At 46.0% G+C, this 20,249-nt stretch overlaps 1 protein-coding gene across 2 annotated transcripts in view; it reads right to left on the bottom strand.

The window, feature by feature from the left end:
* Positions 1 to 9,661: 9,661 nt before the first annotated feature.
* The window catches only part of ARMC2 (armadillo repeat containing 2), a 450,139-nt gene continuing 439,551 nt past the window's right edge, over positions 9,662 to 20,249 (bottom strand). The window contains exons 17-18 of one of the 2 annotated variants that reach the window (XM_069235455.1): positions 11,661 to 11,818; positions 9,662 to 10,243 (exon numbers count right to left, since the gene is read on the bottom strand). In XM_069235455.1, coding sequence (XP_069091556.1) covers positions 10,086 to 10,243; positions 11,661 to 11,818 — 316 coding nt within the window. In that variant the 3' untranslated portion in view covers positions 9,662 to 10,085. The remainder of the gene's footprint in view (positions 10,244 to 11,660; positions 11,819 to 20,249) is intronic. The other variant, XM_069235454.1, reaches the window with a different exon arrangement.

Below are 20,249 nucleotides of genomic sequence, written 5' to 3'. Positions count from 1 at the left end.
GCCGCTGCCATCAACAGATTTTCACGTGAGCTTTTGGCTTGCTTGCTCGTAAGCCACACGAGTAGAGGGACTCCCTGAAGTCGGGAGTTCAGCCAAGCGGATTCAGCTGATTTGGGCCTGTGGATTCAGTTCAGTATCCACTGTAGTTGTGCGGCTGCAGAGTAGAGCTCAAAGTTTGGAGCACCCAGTCCTCGGGCAGCCACCGGGTAGTGTAGAGTGGTTAGCGCAACTCGCCTTCTACCCTCTCCCCACACAAGTTGTAATAGGAGGGCGTTTAGGCTGGTGAAAAAACTTTTGGGAATTATGAGTGGCAGGGCCGCGAAGTGGTACAGTAATCTGGGTAGTATCAGCATATTTGCTAAATCCACCTTGCCCAATGGTGAAAGTGGTAATTTGTTCCAGAATTGCATTGAGCCCTTCATGGAGGCCACCGCTCTCCCCAAGTTACCATCCCTGAGGTCCTCTGCTCTGTGGTAAATATTGACCCCTAGGTATTTAAATGTGTCAAAGCACCATTTCAAGTGAGCCGCCGGGGCGTTTTCTTGTTTCGCTGGGGGCCAAGTGGCGAGTGGGAATATACAAGATTTCCCCCAATTGACTATTAGGCCGGAGATCCCTCCAAACTCAGACAACAGCGACATCACCGAGGGCAACACCCCTTCCCCCCTACGTATGTATATCAGGGCATCATCCGCGTATAACGATATAGCGTGGAGGATCCCACTCCTTTCTACCCCCCATTCTTCTTTTTTGGCACGAACACGCGCGGCCAGTGGTTCCATCGCCAGGGCGAATAACAGAGGGGACAGGGGACATCCCTATCTTGTGCCCCTGCTGATCGAGAAGCTCCCTGATATGACTCCACTTGTCTTCACCCTGGCCTGTGGGTCAGTATACAATATGCGTACCCAGCGTGTGAATTTTGGGCCAATACCCATTTGCTGCATGGTGGCGAACAGAAAATCCCATTCTAGGGTATCAAACGCTTTTTCGATGTCAAGTGAAATCACCGCCTCCTCGGATGCGTTTGGGACAGTGTCGCTCATCAGGCTCAGCAGCCTTCGGATATTTAGGAAGGTGTTACGCGTTGGGATAAATCCGTTCTGATCCTCGTGCACCAGAGTGTGCATGTAGGGGACTAACCTGTTGGCCAGAATTTTACAGAGTATTTTACAGTCTAGATTTAGCAGTGATAGGGGCCTGTAGGATTTAACGTCAGTGGGATCGCGCCCTTGTTTCGGGAGGACCACTATCATTGCCTCCCTCATTGTGGGGGGTAGCATCCCGTTGGCCCATGCCTCTTCAAATACTTTCAGGAGATGTGCGTTAAGGTGTGTCGCAAAGGAGGAGTAATATTCTGACGGAAGGCCGTCTGCACCTGGAGCTTTATTCCTAGGTAGTTGTTCAAGAGCCTGATTGAGTTCTCCTAACGTCAGGGGGGCTTCTAGTGTCTCTCTGTCTGCTCGTGCAAGTTGGGGCAGGGGGGAGTCAACTAAGAAGGACCTGAGTTGCCGGGTGCTGCAGGATGTGCGTTTGGTGTATAATTTTGTGTAATATTCCCTGAATGCATCATTTATTTCTTCCTGTGTAGTTACCAGTGCACCCGGGCCTCTTTCTATTGCCCCTATCAGGGGGCGTTGTCGGTCCTCGCGCAGAAGCCATGCAAGTAGTCTACCCGATTTATCGCCTTCCATTTGTAGTCGGGCCAGATGATATTTGTGGTCATGAAGGCGTAGTGTGGTGTCGGCGGTGGCATATTCTGCGCTCGCTTCTTTTAGTGTCGTGTATGGTGCTTCGTTGCGGGCTACTGCATTTTCTAGTGTTCTTAATTTTATCTCTAGTTTACCAACCTCTGCGTGGAGTGTACGTCTCACCCCCCATGTAGTGGAGATACACTGGTCACGAATCACTACTTTGTGTGCATCCCATTCCACTGCTCTTAAGTTTGCGGTGTCAGTGTTTAATTCCCAGTACTGTTTTAGCGCTGTGCTCAGTGTGTCTGTGAATGCTGGGTCCTGTAGGGCTTCCACTTGGAGTCTCCATGTTGGGATCGCTTGGCGCCACCTACCCCAGTCCAGGGTGGTTTTAAGCGGTGAGTGGTCCGAAAGTGTCTTAGCTAGGTATTCTATCTCGCTAACTGTTGTGCAGATTTCCTGGGTGCCCCACATTAAGTCTATCCTAGTGTGCACTTTATGTGGTATTGAGTAAAATGAATATTCCCTGTGTAATGGATGCTTCACGCGCCATCTATCGTGAAGGCCCATATCACTGGCCCATGCTAACAGCGGACGTCTGGTGTATCTATTGGCTATCACCCGTGTGGGGGGGTTAGATCTGTCCAGCACCGGGTTCGGGGTGCAATTAAAGTCCCCGCCCCATATGTTTCCGGATTCACTAACAGTGCTGGGGTGAGCGTGCTCAAGAACTCGGGCAGTGCGTTATTGGGAGCGTATATTCCTATGAGTGCTAATTGTATACCGTCTAATCTGCCCTCGACTATCACATACCTTCCTCCCTGATCTATCCTGTGTGATGTTTGGAGGAAGGGGACATTCCCGCTATCCATATGAGAACCCCCCTCGCAAAAGTTGAATAAGATGTACCTACTATCTGGCCTCCCCATTTACTTCGCAATTCTTGCAGGTCCGGGTCTTGCAAGTGGGTCTCTTGTAGGATTGCAATGTGTGCGCCCTGGCGTTTGAGTCGTGCGTGCACCCTGGATCTTTTACTCAGGGTCTCAAGTCCCCTAACATTCCAGATAACTATACCATATTTATGTGCGCTGTAGGCTGTGGGATGGGCCATGTTTATTTTGTAAGGGTATGTCTGGCACCCCACTCACCACCGGGACCCGGCCGGATCCTCCCATCCCCGTCACTTCAGCGGTCAGGCCCCCCTGTCCTGGCAATGATCCCTGTGTTACGAACAGACCTGCAGTGTATGAACTAGTGACTACCCCATGTCCCTCCCCGACTGGATCCCCTCCCCAACTGTGAACTCGTAACAAACTACACACCCCCTCGGGGTGTGAACAAAACTGTGTCCATGTGGATATCTGTGGGGGAGCGATGTTACTGTCTAGATGCGGCTCGTTATGGGGCTCGCATCCTTCTGCAGACCCAGTCTGCGGATGTTTTAGGGGGCGCTCCCGGGGCAGCCAGTCCCTCCCATTTCCCCCGCGCACCCCCGCCGCCAGCCGCTCGCAGTGTGGGAGCGGAGATTATTTCCAGTAATAAAATTAAAGAGAAAAAAAAAGATACATAAGTTCGGGTGTGGTAACCACCCACTTCCCGTGGGGGTCGTTGAGTTCAGTTCAGCTCCGCGGCGGTCGGCCCAAGCAGGGGGGCGGGTCGGTGATGTTCGTTCAAAGTGTGTCTGCGATCCTAGGGGTGAGCTCCGGGCCCTTCAATGCATCCGTTAATGTGGAGTCCGAACTAATCGAGTCCGATTCCGAGCCTTCCTCCAGCTGTGTCCTGAGAGCCTCGAAGGAGTTTTGTGTCAGTAGGGGGGTTTCTTTCAGGACCCTGGCTCTCTCTTCTGCGGCCTGTTGCTCCGTGGGTTGTCCCCTGGGGCGCCTCTTGGCGCGTTTCCGAGACGAGGTTGGTGACCAATTCACTTCGGTGTCGGCTGCACCACGGGGGTGGGCGAGCCCCTTGGCGTGCATCCATGTCCAGGCGTCTTCTGGCGAATCAAACACATGGGTGCGATCGTCTACTGAGACTCTCAATTTGGCTGGGAATAATAGTGCGTACTTTATGTCATGCTCACGGAGACGTTGCTTTATTTGGACAAAAGAGTTGCGTTGCTTTTGCACTTCCTGGGTGAAGTCTGGATAAGCGTGCACAGTTGAGTCTTCATATTTGAATGGGCCTTTGTTACGGAACTGTTGCAGTATGGCATCACGGTCTCTGAAATTCAGGAACCTGGCTATCAATGGTCTTGGGGGTTGGCCCGGCACCGGGGGTCTACCCGGGATCCTTTGCGCTCTTTCTACAGAAAAGAATTTCGATGGGGCTCCATTTAGGACTTCTTTAATTAACCAGTGTTCCAACAAGAGTTCTGAGTTTTGGTCCAGTGATTTTTCAGGGAATCTAAGGAACCGTAGATTATTACAGCGGGATCTACCCTCTGCCTCCTCTGTTCTTCTCAGTAGTGTCTTAACTTCTGCGTCTAGTCGGAGAATTTGATTTTGGTTGTCAGTTACTGTAGGAGCTAGTTCACTTAGCGCTTCTTCCGTTGACTTCACCTTTTCGGAGAGTTTGCGGTGGTCTACTCTGAGAATATTCAGGTCTTGCGACACCGTGTCTATCTTGCTCTCCAGTGAGGATTTAGTATCCATGATTGCCTGTAGCCCTTTCTCAAATTGTGAGGAGTGTGCCTGGAGTGTGGTTTCAAGCGACTGCAGGGTAGGTATAAATTGTTGGTCGCCGGGTGCTGGTCTGTGCGTACTCCGGTCCTGGCTTCTCGCAGACTTGGACTTCCCGGCCATTTTGCTTTGTTCGTGGCTGCCCCTCGTTTGGATAAACTGCTCCACCAGATGCAACCCAGCGGCCGAGCTCGTTGATAGCGCACCTGCGCGTTCTTCGCGTGCGTCCTCGCTTCACTTGTGTCCACGCGGTCCCTCAGGATCCCCTGATCGTTCAGGCAGGAAGGGTTGCACGTCCTCTCGAGTCAGTATCAGTGTGCTCTTCAGTTTTTCCGGGAGGTTTTAGTCCTCATGTCGGTCTCAAAAAGAAGTTCCGGCTCGGGCGGGCAAAGGGGGGGCCAGGCACCAGTCCCCTGCCAAGTGCTAGTCCCGAGTCCTGGGTCCTCCAACAGGATAGGGTTGGGGAAGGACCTTCCCGTGGGTTTGTGCGCGCTCCGGGCGCTCTCAGATCTCCCCCGCAGTTCAGCGTTCACATGGCGGGGCGGCGCCGCTTGTCACGCATCCCATCTAGGCCTGGTCCAGCCCGGCCGCCAACATCCCGCCATCCGCAGCAACGGGTTCCTCCCATGGCCCCCACGTCCCATCCAGTGGGGGGTGCGCCTCGCCGGCAGCCTGTGGAATGGGGGGGGGGGCGCCCTCAGACACCTCGCATAGCCGAGTCCTCAGTCTTTGGTGAGGGGGGGGTGGTTGAAGGGGCAGAGGGCAGGGCAGGGCCCAGCTGCGGGTCCTCCGTTCCCCCAGAACAGGTTTCCCCCGCCGCCACACACCCACCTCTCTCACCGGTCCTGTGGTCGGGATTCAGGGCGTCTCCTCGGCAAAGAGAGAAATGGCGGCCGTAGCTCCTCCGCTAGGGTCGGCTCCGCGGCGGTCCCTCGCCTGGGCCCGCCGCTGGTGTCGGCGAGCAGGTGGCGCCCGGAGTGGGTCCCCCCTCCGCCTTCGAGTGTCAGCGTCGCAGGAGCGCCGCTCAGACGCGCCGCTGCGAGTCCAAAGCATGGCGCCTCCTCGTAGAAGATGGCTGCCGCGACTCCACAATGCGGCCGGCTCCCCGGCAGTCGCGCCTCCCGGCAGATCGATCACTCCCGGTGCCGCTAATGAAGTGCGCGGGTCACACACGGAGCAGATCCCCCTCCGCTGCTGGATTTTGGCGCCCCAGGAGCGCCCTGCTGCTGTAGAGCGGCGAGCCCGGGACGGAGCGCTTAACTAAGCGTCCTTCCCGGTCGCCATCTTGGCACCTCCTCCAGCCCAGTTTTCAAATCACACACTTACTACCAGCATTTAGTTTGATTCTTAGTACCAGCTTATCGTTGGATTCTAACTACTTTTTAATTTTTGCTAAGAAACTGCAGCAGAGTGGTATGCTAAAATGTGATTGCCCCAAAGAGTACAATTTGGTGAAATGGGCAAACCAGGAATATAAACGTGTCTTTTGGGTCCACAGTTTTAAAATAGCTCATTACATCTCAGGTTGGAATGGTGTGATTTTGATACAGATGCCATCAACTTCACTCCCCCAAAAAAGTGTGAACTTGATTGGGACCATGTCCATTTTATTATCTTTATGAACAATCATATGCACAGTGCGGAAAAACTCCATATAACCTACAGCGAAACTGCCTCCATCAACATAACTCATATCTCCAGAAATAACACATTTGATGCTTGCGTTTATCAGAGAGGAGCCCACCAGTAAAGGTAATTGAAGCATTCTGGGCCTCAGAAGAGGCTCAGACTTTGAAGAGAGATGCAACAAATGCAGGGGATAGGGATGGAAATGGGGGGTTGAAGGTAGTTGGAAGACTGAAGTAAGGCAGGGGCATAGGAAGGTGAAAATAAGCTCGAAAGACTATGCCCCCTCTGTGGAGGTGGGAAGGAAAACAACGGCAATACAACAGCAAGGAAGAGCAAATCCCTGTTATAGTGTATCTAAAAAGGTCAACTACTGTCTTTATACTCCTAATACAATTATTTAAATAACATTCTCATAAGTCTTCAATGGTTTGAAGTAAATTGGCTCTCAAATTGAAATGTCTCTGATGGCAAAGGGAGTTATCAAAGGTTCTCCACAACAAATCATCCACTGTTCCCACATAAATGTTGTGGGGTCAATCAGGTGTCCTGTGTGGTCTCTGTTTATGCATAAACTCATCTTATCACACCTGACCTACAGATAGGTGTATTTGTCAATCTCTGTTCCACTGCTCCTCTAAGTGCCATGTCATTTTGATGCCAGTGTGTACGCCTAATCTGCTGCATCCTTATTAGTACCCAATGGTTCACTCCATGATTTCACCACTGAGACCATTGTTGATTTACTCCAATGCATAGACTTGGACACCTTGTAGCTTTTGCTGGTAGGTTCCACACAGGGGAAAAAGGCTGGATCTGTACTCTCAATGTCTGCTTCCCAATGTTGCTTTCAGGAGGCAGTGGAATTTCTGTCTGCCAGAGGTCACATGGTCTTTTAATGCCAAATTAATAAACTAGTATCTTCCAGCTTTTATCTGTTGCATAAGATTAAGAAAATCCTGAAGTATATTCCCTTTGAATTACAGAAAATATTGGTCATGGCATCGATTCTGTCCAGACAGCACTACAGGAATGCCTTATATTTAGGTATTCATCAGTATTCTTTAAATAAACTGCAATGTATACAAAATGCAGCTGCCAGACTTCTGAAAAAGACACCCAAATTTCAGTCTGCCTCGGACACTGTAAATGAGCTTCACTGGCTGACTGTAAGGAAAAGGATCAAGTTCAAGGCCCTTTGCTTGTCCATAAAACTCTGTATGGGGTTGCTCCAAAATACTTCAAGGAAAATCTTGTCTGGTACATGCCCAGTAGATCTTTAAGATCCTCTAGTGCCAGATTCATCAGGATTTGTAAATTCAGGAAATTTAGCGGGGGAGGCAAAAGATTCATGTTACTGTCAGCCCAACTGTGGAATAGCCTGCCCGGACAACTGAGAGGCCAAGAAAATCTCATGGGTTTTAGAAAGCTGCTTAAACCTTTGCTTTTTTCTAGTTCAGCCAAAAGGTGTTAGGACCTGGCTGGTTCTGGGTATGCTCCTTCAGCTTTATGGGTCAGTGGTAGTGCTCTTTTTAGCACCAAGACGCCTTTGGGTATTCGTGTGCTCTACAAATAACTATCAATATCACACTTCATTTCACATGAATGCAATCACTGGAAGAACAGATCTCCTGTTGTATCGCTTAATTAACAAGAATGTCTGTTAGCACTCTAGTGCAGTCAGACATCAACAGAAATGTTTTCCTCTCTATCTTGATCAATAGTTCCAAAAAGGTATTTCCCCCACACTCCAAGGCAGTCCATCTGTCATCCAAGTCTACCCTTGCCATCAATTTTCAATCATTTTACTTCCTCTTCTTTCACTGAGGCAATGCATCAGTATGCCCCATGGCTTCTGTTGCAATCACTGTTCACAACTCCAATACTGCCTCTTCATCAAAACAAAGAGCAATACCAGCAGAAATTAGCACCTCTTCAGGTAACTGCTCCTCTCTCCAAAGTCTCCTTGGAGAAATCCAATCATACCTGTATCATGGGCCCAGCCCTGATACAACTGAAAGGCTATTCTACGTGAGCCACCTTATCTGCTTCTCGTTCATATTAAGGCCTATAGTAGAGACCAAATTCAGAGGTGGGTGAAATGGAACGAAACCAAAAAAGTGCTTTTCGTGACCCATAAAAACCCCACAATTCTTTTCTGCCCCTCCCCCATTGACATCTATACTGCACCTGGTCATAACCAAGGGTGTACTTTTTGGCAGCTAACAAAATATTTATGAGGAACTAACAGAGTGTGGGAATTAAAAAGAAAATTAAATGTCAAAATAGCAACTCATTCAGAGGGTCTCACTACCCATAGTGGAAAAGTCTATTCATTTTATATTTGACATCTGTCTACAAGCAGCTGGTTGCACCAAAAAGCCCGTTGCATTTAAAAGGAAGAATAAAAACTCTGTCTTACCAAAATGTTACTGTTTTAAAATGAATGAGATATTAAGTGACAGACAAGAGGGGTAGTTTGAAGGAGGATGTTGCACCTAGGAAAATATCTCCCTCGTTAACTGTTAACTGTCCCAGCTAGATACTGAGATATTGATCGGAGGTGAGCAAAGACCTCACTCAGCCTTTCCTTAGGCTCTCACGGTCAATAACTCCTTGGGTGTGCTCTGCCCCTTGGATGATGTTGCTTAGGCAATATATGGCCATGTTGCACAAATCTTACCAAACAACAAAGAGACTCTCTAAGTAAGAAGTCTATCCTAGATGAATGCTTATCTTCATGTAAATAAAACATATATTGCTTAGCCTCTGAAAGGAATCTTTGACAAACAGTTAGTTCACAGTCAGATCAGACGAAAGGCAGTGTAAAATGGTCAGCTGACCGACTAGTATAAATCACTATAAATTGTGTCTAAGATAAAAGTCCCTGGTAAATGGAGTGATGTTTCAAAATAAAATTACTACATTTTTACAGCAGATAAGGCATCACTCATGAGATATCTCTGTGATCCTCAGATCTAGGCAAGTGTGCGTGTGTGTGTGGGGGTGAATGGGGGTCTGAGAAGGGGCCTAATGGTTAATGTTTGAAACTTTAGAGTACTCTCTTTGAAGGGTGTTCCAAGGTAACTTCTATCCAGTCGGCTATTTGTGTAGGCTATCAGTGATAGCGTAGAGTGGTATCCAAACCAGGCGAGTTTTAGGAGACACCTAATATAGGAGTCAGATGGGTTTGGATGTCAGAGCAGAAAAAGTGGCAGTGCAGGGTACATACATTCTTCAGAAGCACGCCATATCAGTAACTATATCATATTTCACTGGTATTTATACTGAGAACAGACTGTGGCTAAGAATTCATACTCAAATACATAAGAAAAAAAGCAACTGGGAACAGCATGCAGACTGATGAGATCTATAAGTTACACTAAAACTACGGGGGTACAATTCTCTAAAAAAAAGAAGCAAAAAATGCTTTGCAAAAAAATAACTGCCAAGCAAATACAAATGCTGGGTGAGTTCAAGTTTCCTAACACTCTGCCTCAAAAAACACACAGGAGTAAGAGTACAATGGTTGGAGAGTGTTGGTACAAAATCTGTCTGCATTAACATCAATCAATTTGTTGAGAGCTGTTTCACAAAGATGTTAAAGTATACAATTTTTCATTTGAGCTCATCAGTATAAAAAGGATCTTCAAATATTACAATAGGTTTAAAAACAACCTGTTATATAATTTTTATTACAACCAATACACAATATATTAAAATTTATTATGCAATTGAGTTTGGATGAAGTAGATGAATGAAGTGTCTAAAGCATTTTTCATGTTAATGTTTTTGTGTTACAAGTGTACATATGTCGTGTGTTATGTGCAACTGTACAAAAAGTAGAATTTGTTTGTTACTTCATTTAATTTCTTTAATTTCAAACAATACATATTTTACAACTCAAAGTTATAGATCAATCATACTTAAAATCAGCAGTAAATGTATAATTTATATACCAAAATAATTTCTCAGTATCTGAAGCATACATAAATAAAGGTTATTAGTTTATTTGGGAGCATTTGTTTTGCCATGTCTGATCTTATCAAAAAGGAAATTTCATGTGTTTGTCTCCCTTAAATAAGTTCATCTGTCATAAGGAAGGAATGGGCAAAGGTTCAAGATATGTATGATGCCTTTGAATCCTGTCCACCAGCTGCAGAGCCACAGGTTTAAATTCTGTTTGCCAACACATTTTGTGATATTCTCTCAAATCCTCATCAAAATTGCAGTCCAATGCAATCTCATCATCTGTGGTGGCAAATTCAAGACATGGTTAATATTTTTAGGTTATGTTTTATTTTACAGAAACACATTTGAATAAAATAATATTAAAATGTGTCAATTTCCCTAATTTGCATAAACATAAGCAACTAAACTACAGAAATTCTATTTACAAAATAGTATCTGTTGTATTTCAATTTCAACGGATTAAACAAATGAGTTATACTCTTCAAGCTTCTTTCCAGCATTCTGCTAACCATGCACATTTAGGTTGATACCTCTGGTACTTTTATCTTTCACACCTAAATTAAACACCTGTTTGGAGAATGTAAACATATTACCAGGTATCACTTTTTAAACCCTCTAGCATGAAGATCCTTAGATCAAGTGCACTAATTAAAGGCTGAAAATGGGTGCAAAAATTTTTTAAATACCAGAACATTAAGACCAAGTCCAGCGATGCCATCAAGAAATATGGTATGCATGCAGAGCACCAGTAAATGCCACTGTTAGAAAAATTGACCAATAATACAAAAGATGGAAATACCTTGATGGAGTAAAACAATTTAAATTGCTTCTACATCATGCCTGGCTGAAATTGCTATTTTGAGTGCCTATCCAGTGTCCTCTATTTTGGAAGCTGCACACAGGAGCAACCTGGAACCTACTTTGTTAGCAGCAACAGGTTGCCCTGGTTACCGAAGGACTCGTCTGCCTCTTGCTACCCCATTACATTGTCCTTCAGTTAGACATACTGCTGTCAAATCTCCGTTCTGGAAGAGACTGCCCAGGGAAAATCTGAAACTGCCAATTTATTTGGTATTCTGTTTACCATGTATGGACTAGACGGTCAATACAAGAAATCTAAACAGTAGCTAACATCTTAGAAGAGGTCATGAACAAAACAGCTATAGCCTTAGGGGTTAAGAACTGACCAACCCCAAGCTTAACAACCTGTCCCTTTGCAAAACCGAATTTTTCTTGATTTTCTCTTGACTGCGAAGGGGGGAGTCTGTGCCATTTTAGGGTCAGAATGTTACTCATTTGTAACAAAGGTTTCTTTAAGCACAGATTAACAGATTAGCCATATCTGAGCCAGTGTTAAGGAACTACACAAAACTAATGGTGGATTGAGTATTTGATCCTGACCCTCAAAATCAGTGATTTTTTTTGCACGTCATGGGTACTTAAAAAATAGCTGACGTTGAAATCACACATCCCAGTCAGGAGAATCAGGTATAAGTATTTTTAAGCACTTCCTATTACTAAAAGGTCTAGTTTTTAATGCTAATAGGTCTGATTTAACAAAAGACGTTAAACAGATACAGGGTAAAAATGCAAATGGGAAAGTGGGTTACAGAGACTTCTCAACAGTAAAATGTATAACAAAATTACAAAAAAGCAAGCAGTTTCTAACTAGCCACAGAGACCATGTAATTCTTACCTAAAAATGATGAAAGTAGCTCAAGAAGCGTGTCAGCCTCTTCTCCAAACCACAATGCAGTGTTTGTCATATTTTCACTGTAATTCCACAATGTTTTACAAACTAAGCTAGCCAGCTGCCAATCTGATGGTCCAAAGTCTCTTAAGCAATCTATTAACCTGTTGAACAACATTAAAAATGTATCATTTGATGCTGTTCTTCACATTTTTCAGAACTGTTTAAAAAATGAAACTTTATACAAATCTACCATGTAAGCATCTTTTGATTCAGATCATGCTGTATCATTAACTTGTTCTCATCTAGCAATAACTTCTTAATATTCAGATTTAGGACCATTAATCTAATATGTACTATGTGATTTAACTAGATCCCAGAATGTAATTCCTTGCATAGAACACCAAACAAATTGTATCTTCCTGTGTGAAGAAGTAAAACCGTTAATGTCCTCTAAAATACATTTACTTCCTCGTTTCTTGATCTAACAATGAACAGTGACCTCAGCCATCAGTTGCTTCAAGCCTGACACACAAAGTTGTGGATCAGCCGGAAATTCATGTAATCTGGTAAAAGAAATTATGAGAGCATAACTGTAACCTATTTGAAGAGCAGCAGTTGAAGGCATACTAATTTGGATTTTATTAATCTTTATTGGACAAAATACATTATTGATATTACTGTTGAACCACAGCAAACACTAAGAGCAAACCACAGTAAGGCATAATACAATGTCTCAAATAAAATAATGTAACAGTAATTTAAAAACTCAAAGTTCTCTTTCCACTACTGAATGAGATAGGTATGGGAGGGAAGAAGAATGGAGAAAAATCACATTTTAATATTACATTATCATTGTTCTGATTGTAACATTCAACAAACCTCCAGCCTTATGTAGGACAGCTCACCACATCAACATCAAGCCCATCTAGGCAGCAGATTGGTCATTTATTTGCACTCCCCATATGTTCCCCTTCTTGCTGGGAATTCTTGTTCTCAAAAAGGACAGGGCAACAATGCTTTGGGCAACCACATGCATCATGCCTTCAGTAATAACTCAGTTTGGGCAAGACCCATAATAAGGCCCCGCAATTAAAAAAACAATTATTTTTTCCCTCCTTTGCTCTTGCTTTGCCCAGCTGTGGTCAGGAAAATCATAATTTTGCTGTATCTGAGTTTCAAACGTTTTAGGATGCCACTCTAGGCATTCCTTCCTAAATTTGATTGGCTGCCCAAATCAATTACATTTCCAGCATCAGTAGGAGTTCAGGTCCCAGATCCTCATGTTGGAACCCAAATAACCCATCAGATTTCCAGAGAGATTTTCCCCAGCACCTCAGTTGGCAAAAATTGAAGCTAGAGTGATTGAACATCCTCTGAAGCAGGGATAGGTGGGACCCTCAGCCAGATAACCCTCATTGTGTACTCCTAGTACTCAGCTAGTTATTCAGGATGCACCCTGGTAACACTGTATAGTTTATAAATGTGGCTGGGTCCCTCTGGTCAAGTCCTGTGACCTTTTTCTATGTTTGTTAAACTTTTCTTCATAGTTCCTCTGGAATTCCTATATAGATGTCAACATGCCATCTATGTTTTGCATGGATGCCTGATTTAATAAGTACAGCAGCAGCGACTTCTTGGGTTTGATGAGCCAGTTGATGGTTCCCAACTGCTCCATACTTCTAACCAAAGTGAGGCTTCTGTCATAGTGTAAAATGCATTTTTTTACGGCTCGGGGGATCCAATATTGGTAAATCAGTCACCTACAGGAGATATCATTTACCCAGCGGAGACTGTTCACACATTCCTGCCTGAGGCCACACCATTCCCAATATCCCAGGGAGCTTTTCTGGAGTGCTTCTGCATTACACAAGGCTGCCCTTCAGCAAAGCTATGACACTGCAAGAATCTCCATTTCTGCATGGACTAGTTGACTCCCTTTCTAAGCACCAGCTAGATCACTCACAAAGGACCTTCCACAGCCGTTCTTATAAGCTGAAACAACAAACATCAATGCCGTCTTTATCAGCATTCAGGGCAGAAAGAGAGTTTTCCCCTCCAGATTAGTGGTCTTATGCTTCCCCCTAGGTTTATCACAACCTGTTGGATTCATGCCAACCACGCTCTGGAATGTGATTGCTCTGTTTCTGAACCACCACTTATGCCAGAGCACTGAACCTAGCTCTGCAGCAGGAGCTGTGTGGGAGCCCCAAAGGGAAGAGTCAGTTTGTGACCTTGGCAAGCCCGACAGGTGTACCATTTTCAATAATTAAAACATCTTTAATCTATTTGCTACTTTAAAGAAAATGTTGTGAAATGTCACCAAACAATAGCTATTAGAGATCGTTGCCTTGTAATAGTCATTTCATTTATGGCCCATGATGTTACACTTGCACTGCCTGGTGCTAAATAAAGGACACCTTGAGATACAAATGGTGCTGCAACACTGAAGTCCCTAAAAGGGACATGAGTGGAGGCAGTTAGGCAATAATGTACAGAAGCTAACTGATAGGGCAGAATGACCCTGGATAAAAAAAAGAATCTCTTTAGGAAGATAAGTTGTGCTGCAGATCTTCCAAAGTCTCTACTAGCTGAGCCTAGAGAAAAGACTTAGCAAGTGTATGCAATGGACATGAAGAAACCACCTTGCAAATTTTGTGCAAAGAGAACAATCTTGAAAATGTGGTATTTCCAGCTCTGCCAGTGGTAGGGTGCAGCAGGGTCTAGGGTGGGAGTTTGTTGATCGTAACCGACCAATGCTCAGTACAAGTGACTATCAAGTCAGATTTTAACTGCTTAGTTACTGCAATTTCCAAGGACCATGATCTACGTGCAATAATCAGTTCTCGACTTAGTATTACCCATACCTGAGATGTGGGTAATGCACACTCTTACAGGATTCAACCAAAGCCACTTCTTTTCAGCCTCAGATAGTTGCAGTAGTGATAACAAAGTAGACAGCTGCACAGTCATGTATAGATGATGTATAGATGAAAGTCTGTTACAAACTTGAGCAATAATTATAATTTTACATCCAAGCTGACCTTGCTATAAGAAAACTTGGTGTAGCTTAAGCCTGCACCTCATATGTTAGACCTATCAGACCTCCACCATACTTTTTGCCTTCACCCCTCTTATTTTTGCTGATCTCATTTTTGCTGGCCTTAGGACTCTGCAGACTTTACTATTGCTAGCCAGTGCTAACATGGTGTGTTCACTCATTAAAACATGGTAACAGTGGCTTATTCCTAACTGCCATTCTGATTTACTTGTAAGTCCCTAGTAAAGTGGTACTACATGTGCCCAGGGCAGTGGGCTGCAGCACTAATTGTGTCACCCAATAAAGTAGCCCATTAAACGTGTTTCAGGACTCAAGTAGCCCTTTAAAAATGTCTCAGGTCTGCCATTGGAGTCTGTATGTGCAATTGTAATTTGCCATTTCGACCTAGCAAAATGAACCCTTTGCCACACCCAAACCTTCATTTTTAATACATGTAAGTCACCCCAGGGGCAGGATCTAGTGAGTCCAGAGGACAGGGTGCAGTGTATTTAAAAAGTAGGACATGTACCTTTACGTTTTACATGTCCTGGTAGTGAACAACTCTTAATTTCATTTTTCACCATAGTATAACAATGGAGTTTCCTTATTACATTTCATAAGCTTAAACTTCCAAAAAGGCACAGGTAACCAGTTAATGTCTGGTGTCATTTGAATTGTAATCAAAATCCTCTTTTATGCTGAAGTCGGATTTTAAATTACAATTTTGAAAACAGACTTTAATAAAGTTGGCATTTTCCTACCTTACCCATTTAGCGCGCCTACAGCCAGTGTCTGATCACATGACTGGGTGTAGCTAACAGTTGGGCTTTGAGGATTCCTCCTAACTAGCCACACACGATATAGAGCTTAGGTGTTCCTGGATGGACCTTCACTGGAAGGATAGGAGGGCAGAGCTGGGTGCATCCTTATTACACTTGAGTAGGCTGTGTCCTGCCTACCCCCTGTGGTTAGTCTGGAGCTAGTTCAGGGAAGGCATGAAGACTCTGTACTTTAAAGGAAAACTTTTAGAAGCTTCTCCCATGTCAACGGAAGGTCCAGGCATTAATATTGGACCTCAGATACCAAACTTTCAGCACACTTCAGGACCTGTGATACTCTGCCAGGAATACAGACTGCTGGGCTGCTGAAAGGAATGTCACTCTGAAGGACTGCTACCTTCCTTTGCTGACCTGCTTACCTCTTGCCTGGGTGAAACTGGATCTGTATTTGTTGAACCCAGGACCCCAGAGCAACTCCAAGCGCTAGTTGGCTGGCCTCCTGACTAGAGCACCAGGGACCGAAGGCTCCACAACCTCAAACCCAACATATGGATTCTGCCATCTGGGAGTCCTACCCTACCAAGTGGTGCCACCCCAGTCCTGAAAACTTGGAGGTGAGCTTGAAGTTGCTCTGCCGGCCCATCTGAGGATCCAGCAGAACTGATGCATATCGGCTATGCATCTCAATCCTGAGCAGAACTGAAGCCTCTCCTCTACTGAGAGGTTTGCATGGCAAATCTCTTGTCGATGGCAACCTCAATGAGGATGCAGGTTTTCGCATCTCAGGGTCGCAGCTTCTCAGAACCAATGCATTGCCTCAACTCAGCAACCCATGCTCGATGCTGGACTTGGCATTGTGAGTCCTCATCAACAGGATCCTCAAGGATGTCACAAGACCTCACATCGCAACTCTTCAGAAACAATGCAATGCCTCAGCTGTGAGACACATCCTCTAAGCAAGACCTCTCAATGCTCTGCAACCTAGGATTTAAGGTACTCTTGCTCAGTGGGCCTACCAGGGTCCCTGTAGGTGGCCTGGGCTTCATCGTGGTTGGCCTGAACTTCTGAATTTGTCCTGGTCCAGTGTGACCAGATATTCACAGTTGGTGCTTTGTGCTTTTTGGGTGCTATATTCACTGAAATCATTAAAAGTGCACATCTCCAGTTCTACTGAATGGATTTTGTTGTTTTGGTCTTGTTGAACAAGTTACTTACTTTCGTAACACATTATCTGGTAGAGACTCTATCTAACTGCAGATTCCTTACCTTAGAATTATCCGGCATCAGCTTGGAATCCGGAACTTTTGTTGCACAATACCCTTGTGAGCGTCGTCGGGTGCCATTGTTCAGGATCTGCGTGGAGTCGTCGCTGGAGCCGTTCGTGATGTCATGGTACCCAGGCGTGCCTACGTCAGTTCCTTTTCCATGAACTTCCATGCCAGAGGCGCAGAGCAATGGAAAGAACCAACAATTTGTCTGTGCATAAACTATGGCCCTGAAAGGGACACCCCTGACCCTATTAGACTTGTCCGCAGAGTGGGGAGGCATGGGTAGTGTAAAGGAATCGGCAGCTAGATCGAGTCTCTACCAGATAGTGCGTTACCGAAGGTAAGTAACTTGTTCATCTGATAGAGACTTCTAGCTGCAGATTCCTTACCTTAGAATAGATACCCAATCCGTAACCTCCTGGCAGCGGGCTGTGGACAGATCTTTTTCTTGTTTACACTAAAAAGATCTGTAGGACCGAATGGGCAAAGTGTCCGTCTCTACGGACCTGATTGTCCAGGCAGTAATGTCTTGCAAACGTGTGTAATGAGGCCCATGTTGTTGCCTGACAGATATCCAGGACTGGAACACCTCGTGCTAGACCAGTGGTAGCAGCCTTGCCCCTGGTGGAATGAGTCCTCAAGCCATCAGGAGGCTGCTTCTTGGCCAGTGCATAGCAGATCTTAATGCAGAGAACGACCTAGTGCGAAACAGTTCACTTCCACACTGTCCGACCCTTCTTTGCTGCCATGTACCCCACAAGCAGTTGGTCATCCACCCGGAACTCTTTTGTGTGGTCCAGTCGGTGGAGTCGCTCCTCTTCTTTAGAAGGATGTGGTGGAGCAAAGGAGGTGGGAAGGGTGATGTTCTGACCCAGGTGAAATAGTGTCACCACCTTGGGGAGGAAAGAGGCATGAATTCTGAGTACCACCTTGTCTGGAAACATGGTGAGATACAGCGGTTGGATGAAAGAGCCTGCATCTCACTCACCCTCCTGCCACTAAAAAGGCTGTTTTGATGGCGAGCAGCCAGAGGAGACAGTTGTGCAGTGGCTCAAAGGTAGCACACATGAGAAAAGTGAGGACTAGATTCAAGTCTCAAGCAGGCATGAAAAAGGGCGTAGGTGGAAACATATTTACAAGCCCTTCAGGAAATCTATTTACAATAGGGGATTTGAAAAATGAAGACTGATCAGGGTGACGAAGGAACCCCAGTAAGGCAGAAATATAGTCTTTGATAGTGCCCCAGGCAGAACCCTGTTGGGCGAGGGAAAGAGAAGGATCTCAAAAAGAGAAGCGGAAAGTGGATCAACAGATCTTTCTATACAATAATATATAAAGCGCTTCTAATAGCAGGTGTATACCATCTTAGTGGAGGGACGTCTGGCTGCCAGAATAACTTTCCAGACTTCAGGAGAAAGGGTGAAAGCCGTCAACTGTTGCTGCTCAAGCTCCAAGAATGTAGGCTCAGAGTTGACAGGTTCGGGTGGCAAACCATCCCGTGCTGCTGTGACAGAAGATCTTTCCGAAGAGGCAGCCTGAATGGAGGATCGATGCTCATTTTCAGAAGCTCGTATGCCAGACTCTACGTTCCCAGTCCACAGCCACCAGGATTACTTGGGCCCAGTAGTTCTTGATCTTCTTGGGAACTCTAGGCATAAGTGGTATGGGCGGAAAGGCGTACAGGAGGTCTGAACTCCACTTGCGACGAAAAGGCCTGAACTCCATCGCTGAGCGATTGCTGCCTTGGAAACACCAACGTGCAATACTGCTGACATTGCGCCTTCCCTGCGGAGGCGAGCAGATCTACCCAAGGTTCTCCCCACTGCGGAAAGAGTCCTTGTGCCACCTCTGGATGTAGACACCACTCGTGATCTGCTAGGCATCGACGGCTGAGTTTGTCTGCCCTGCCGTTCAGAGAACCTGACAGGTGTTGAACCACCATGGTTATGCCCTACTGTTCCAGCCAAGTCCAGAGACGAAAGGCCTCTTGACAAAGGGTCCACCACCCCACACTGCCCTGCTTGTTGCAGTGCCACATTGCGGTGGTGTTGTCCGTGAACACATGCACCGTCTTCCCTTTCACCACAGGAAGAAATGCTTTCAATGCTAGTCGGATCTCCCGGAGCTCCAATAAGTTGATATGGAGTCCGGATTTTGCCAGAGACCAGAGGCCTCTGATCTCCACCTCTCCCAGATGGCCAACCCATCCCAGAAGTGACTCGTCTGTCACTACTGTGAGATCTGGTGGGGGAAGGGAGAGAAGTCTGCCTCTGACCCAATCACAATTCACTAACCACCACTGCAGATCTTTTGCAGTTCACCCTGAGATCTGAACCGTGTTGGTGAAATTCCCCTGATGTTGCGCCCACTGGAACTTCAGGTCCCATTGCAGAGCCCTCATATGCCATCTGGCATATTTGACTAACAGGATGCAGGAGGCCATGAGGCCCAACAGCCTCAGAGTCTGTCTCACTGAAATCCAGAATAGAGGCCAAAACATCGGGATCATACCCTGAATATCCTGGACTCACTGCTCGGGAGGATAAGCCCGAAACTGCACTGTGTCCAGAACAGTTCCGGTGAAAGGGAGCTTCTGAGAGGGAGTCAGGTGTGACTTCGGCACATTTATAGTGAACCCCAGTGAATGCAGGAGGTTTGCTTTAGTCTGAAGGTGGGTGACGACAGCCTGGGGCGAAGGAGCCTTCAACAGCCAGTCGTCAAGGTAGGGGGAAGTCTGAAATCCCAAACCTGTGCAGATGAGCTGCTACCACCGCCATCACTTTGGTGAACACCCGAGGGGCACTGGTGAGGCCAAAAGGGAGCACAATAAACTGAAAATGTTTGTTGCCTATCTGAACCTCAAGTAGCGCCTGCAGGCAAGCATGGGGATGTGAAAATATGCATCCTGTATGTCCAACGCTACCATCCAGTCTCCTTGATCTAGAGCAGACAAGACCTGAGCCATAGATGGCATCTTAAATTTCTCCTTTTTGAGGAAGAGATTGATGTCCGGCAAATCTAGAATAGGGTGATGACCATTGTTCTTTTTGGGAATCAGAAAGTAACAGGAATAACAACTACTGCCTACTTCTGACATCGGGACCCTTCCTATGGCTTCCTTAGCCAAGAGAGCTGTGACTTCCTCACAGAGCAAGATTAAATGATCCTCCATCAGCCGTTCTTTTGAAGGAAGCCTAGAGGGAGAGAAAGACTGGAAGGGGAGGGAATAGCCTTTCTGTATGATCTGCAAGACCCATTTGTCCGACGTTATGGACCGCCAGTAATGGAGATTAAGTTGAATCCTCCCTCCAACTGGACATGTGTGGTCTTCAGAATCACACTAAGAGGACTTGGGCACTGTGGAGAAAGGGGGCTGGGTGGTGGACGACCTCTGGCCAGACCCTCTGGGTCTGAAGGTACCACAACCTCGAATCCGCACCGGATGCTGACCTGATGGTGGCTGACCTGGGGGTGGTGTGGTACCGTGCCCCTTCCTAAGCCTCGAAAA

This window comes from Pleurodeles waltl, chromosome 5, assembly GCF_031143425.1.
Source record: "Pleurodeles waltl isolate 20211129_DDA chromosome 5, aPleWal1.hap1.20221129, whole genome shotgun sequence".
Classification (NCBI taxonomy): Eukaryota; Metazoa; Chordata; class Amphibia; order Caudata; family Salamandridae; genus Pleurodeles; species Pleurodeles waltl.
The sequence above is the reverse complement of the archived record's forward strand: the minus strand, read 5'-3'. Positions and strand labels throughout refer to the sequence as shown.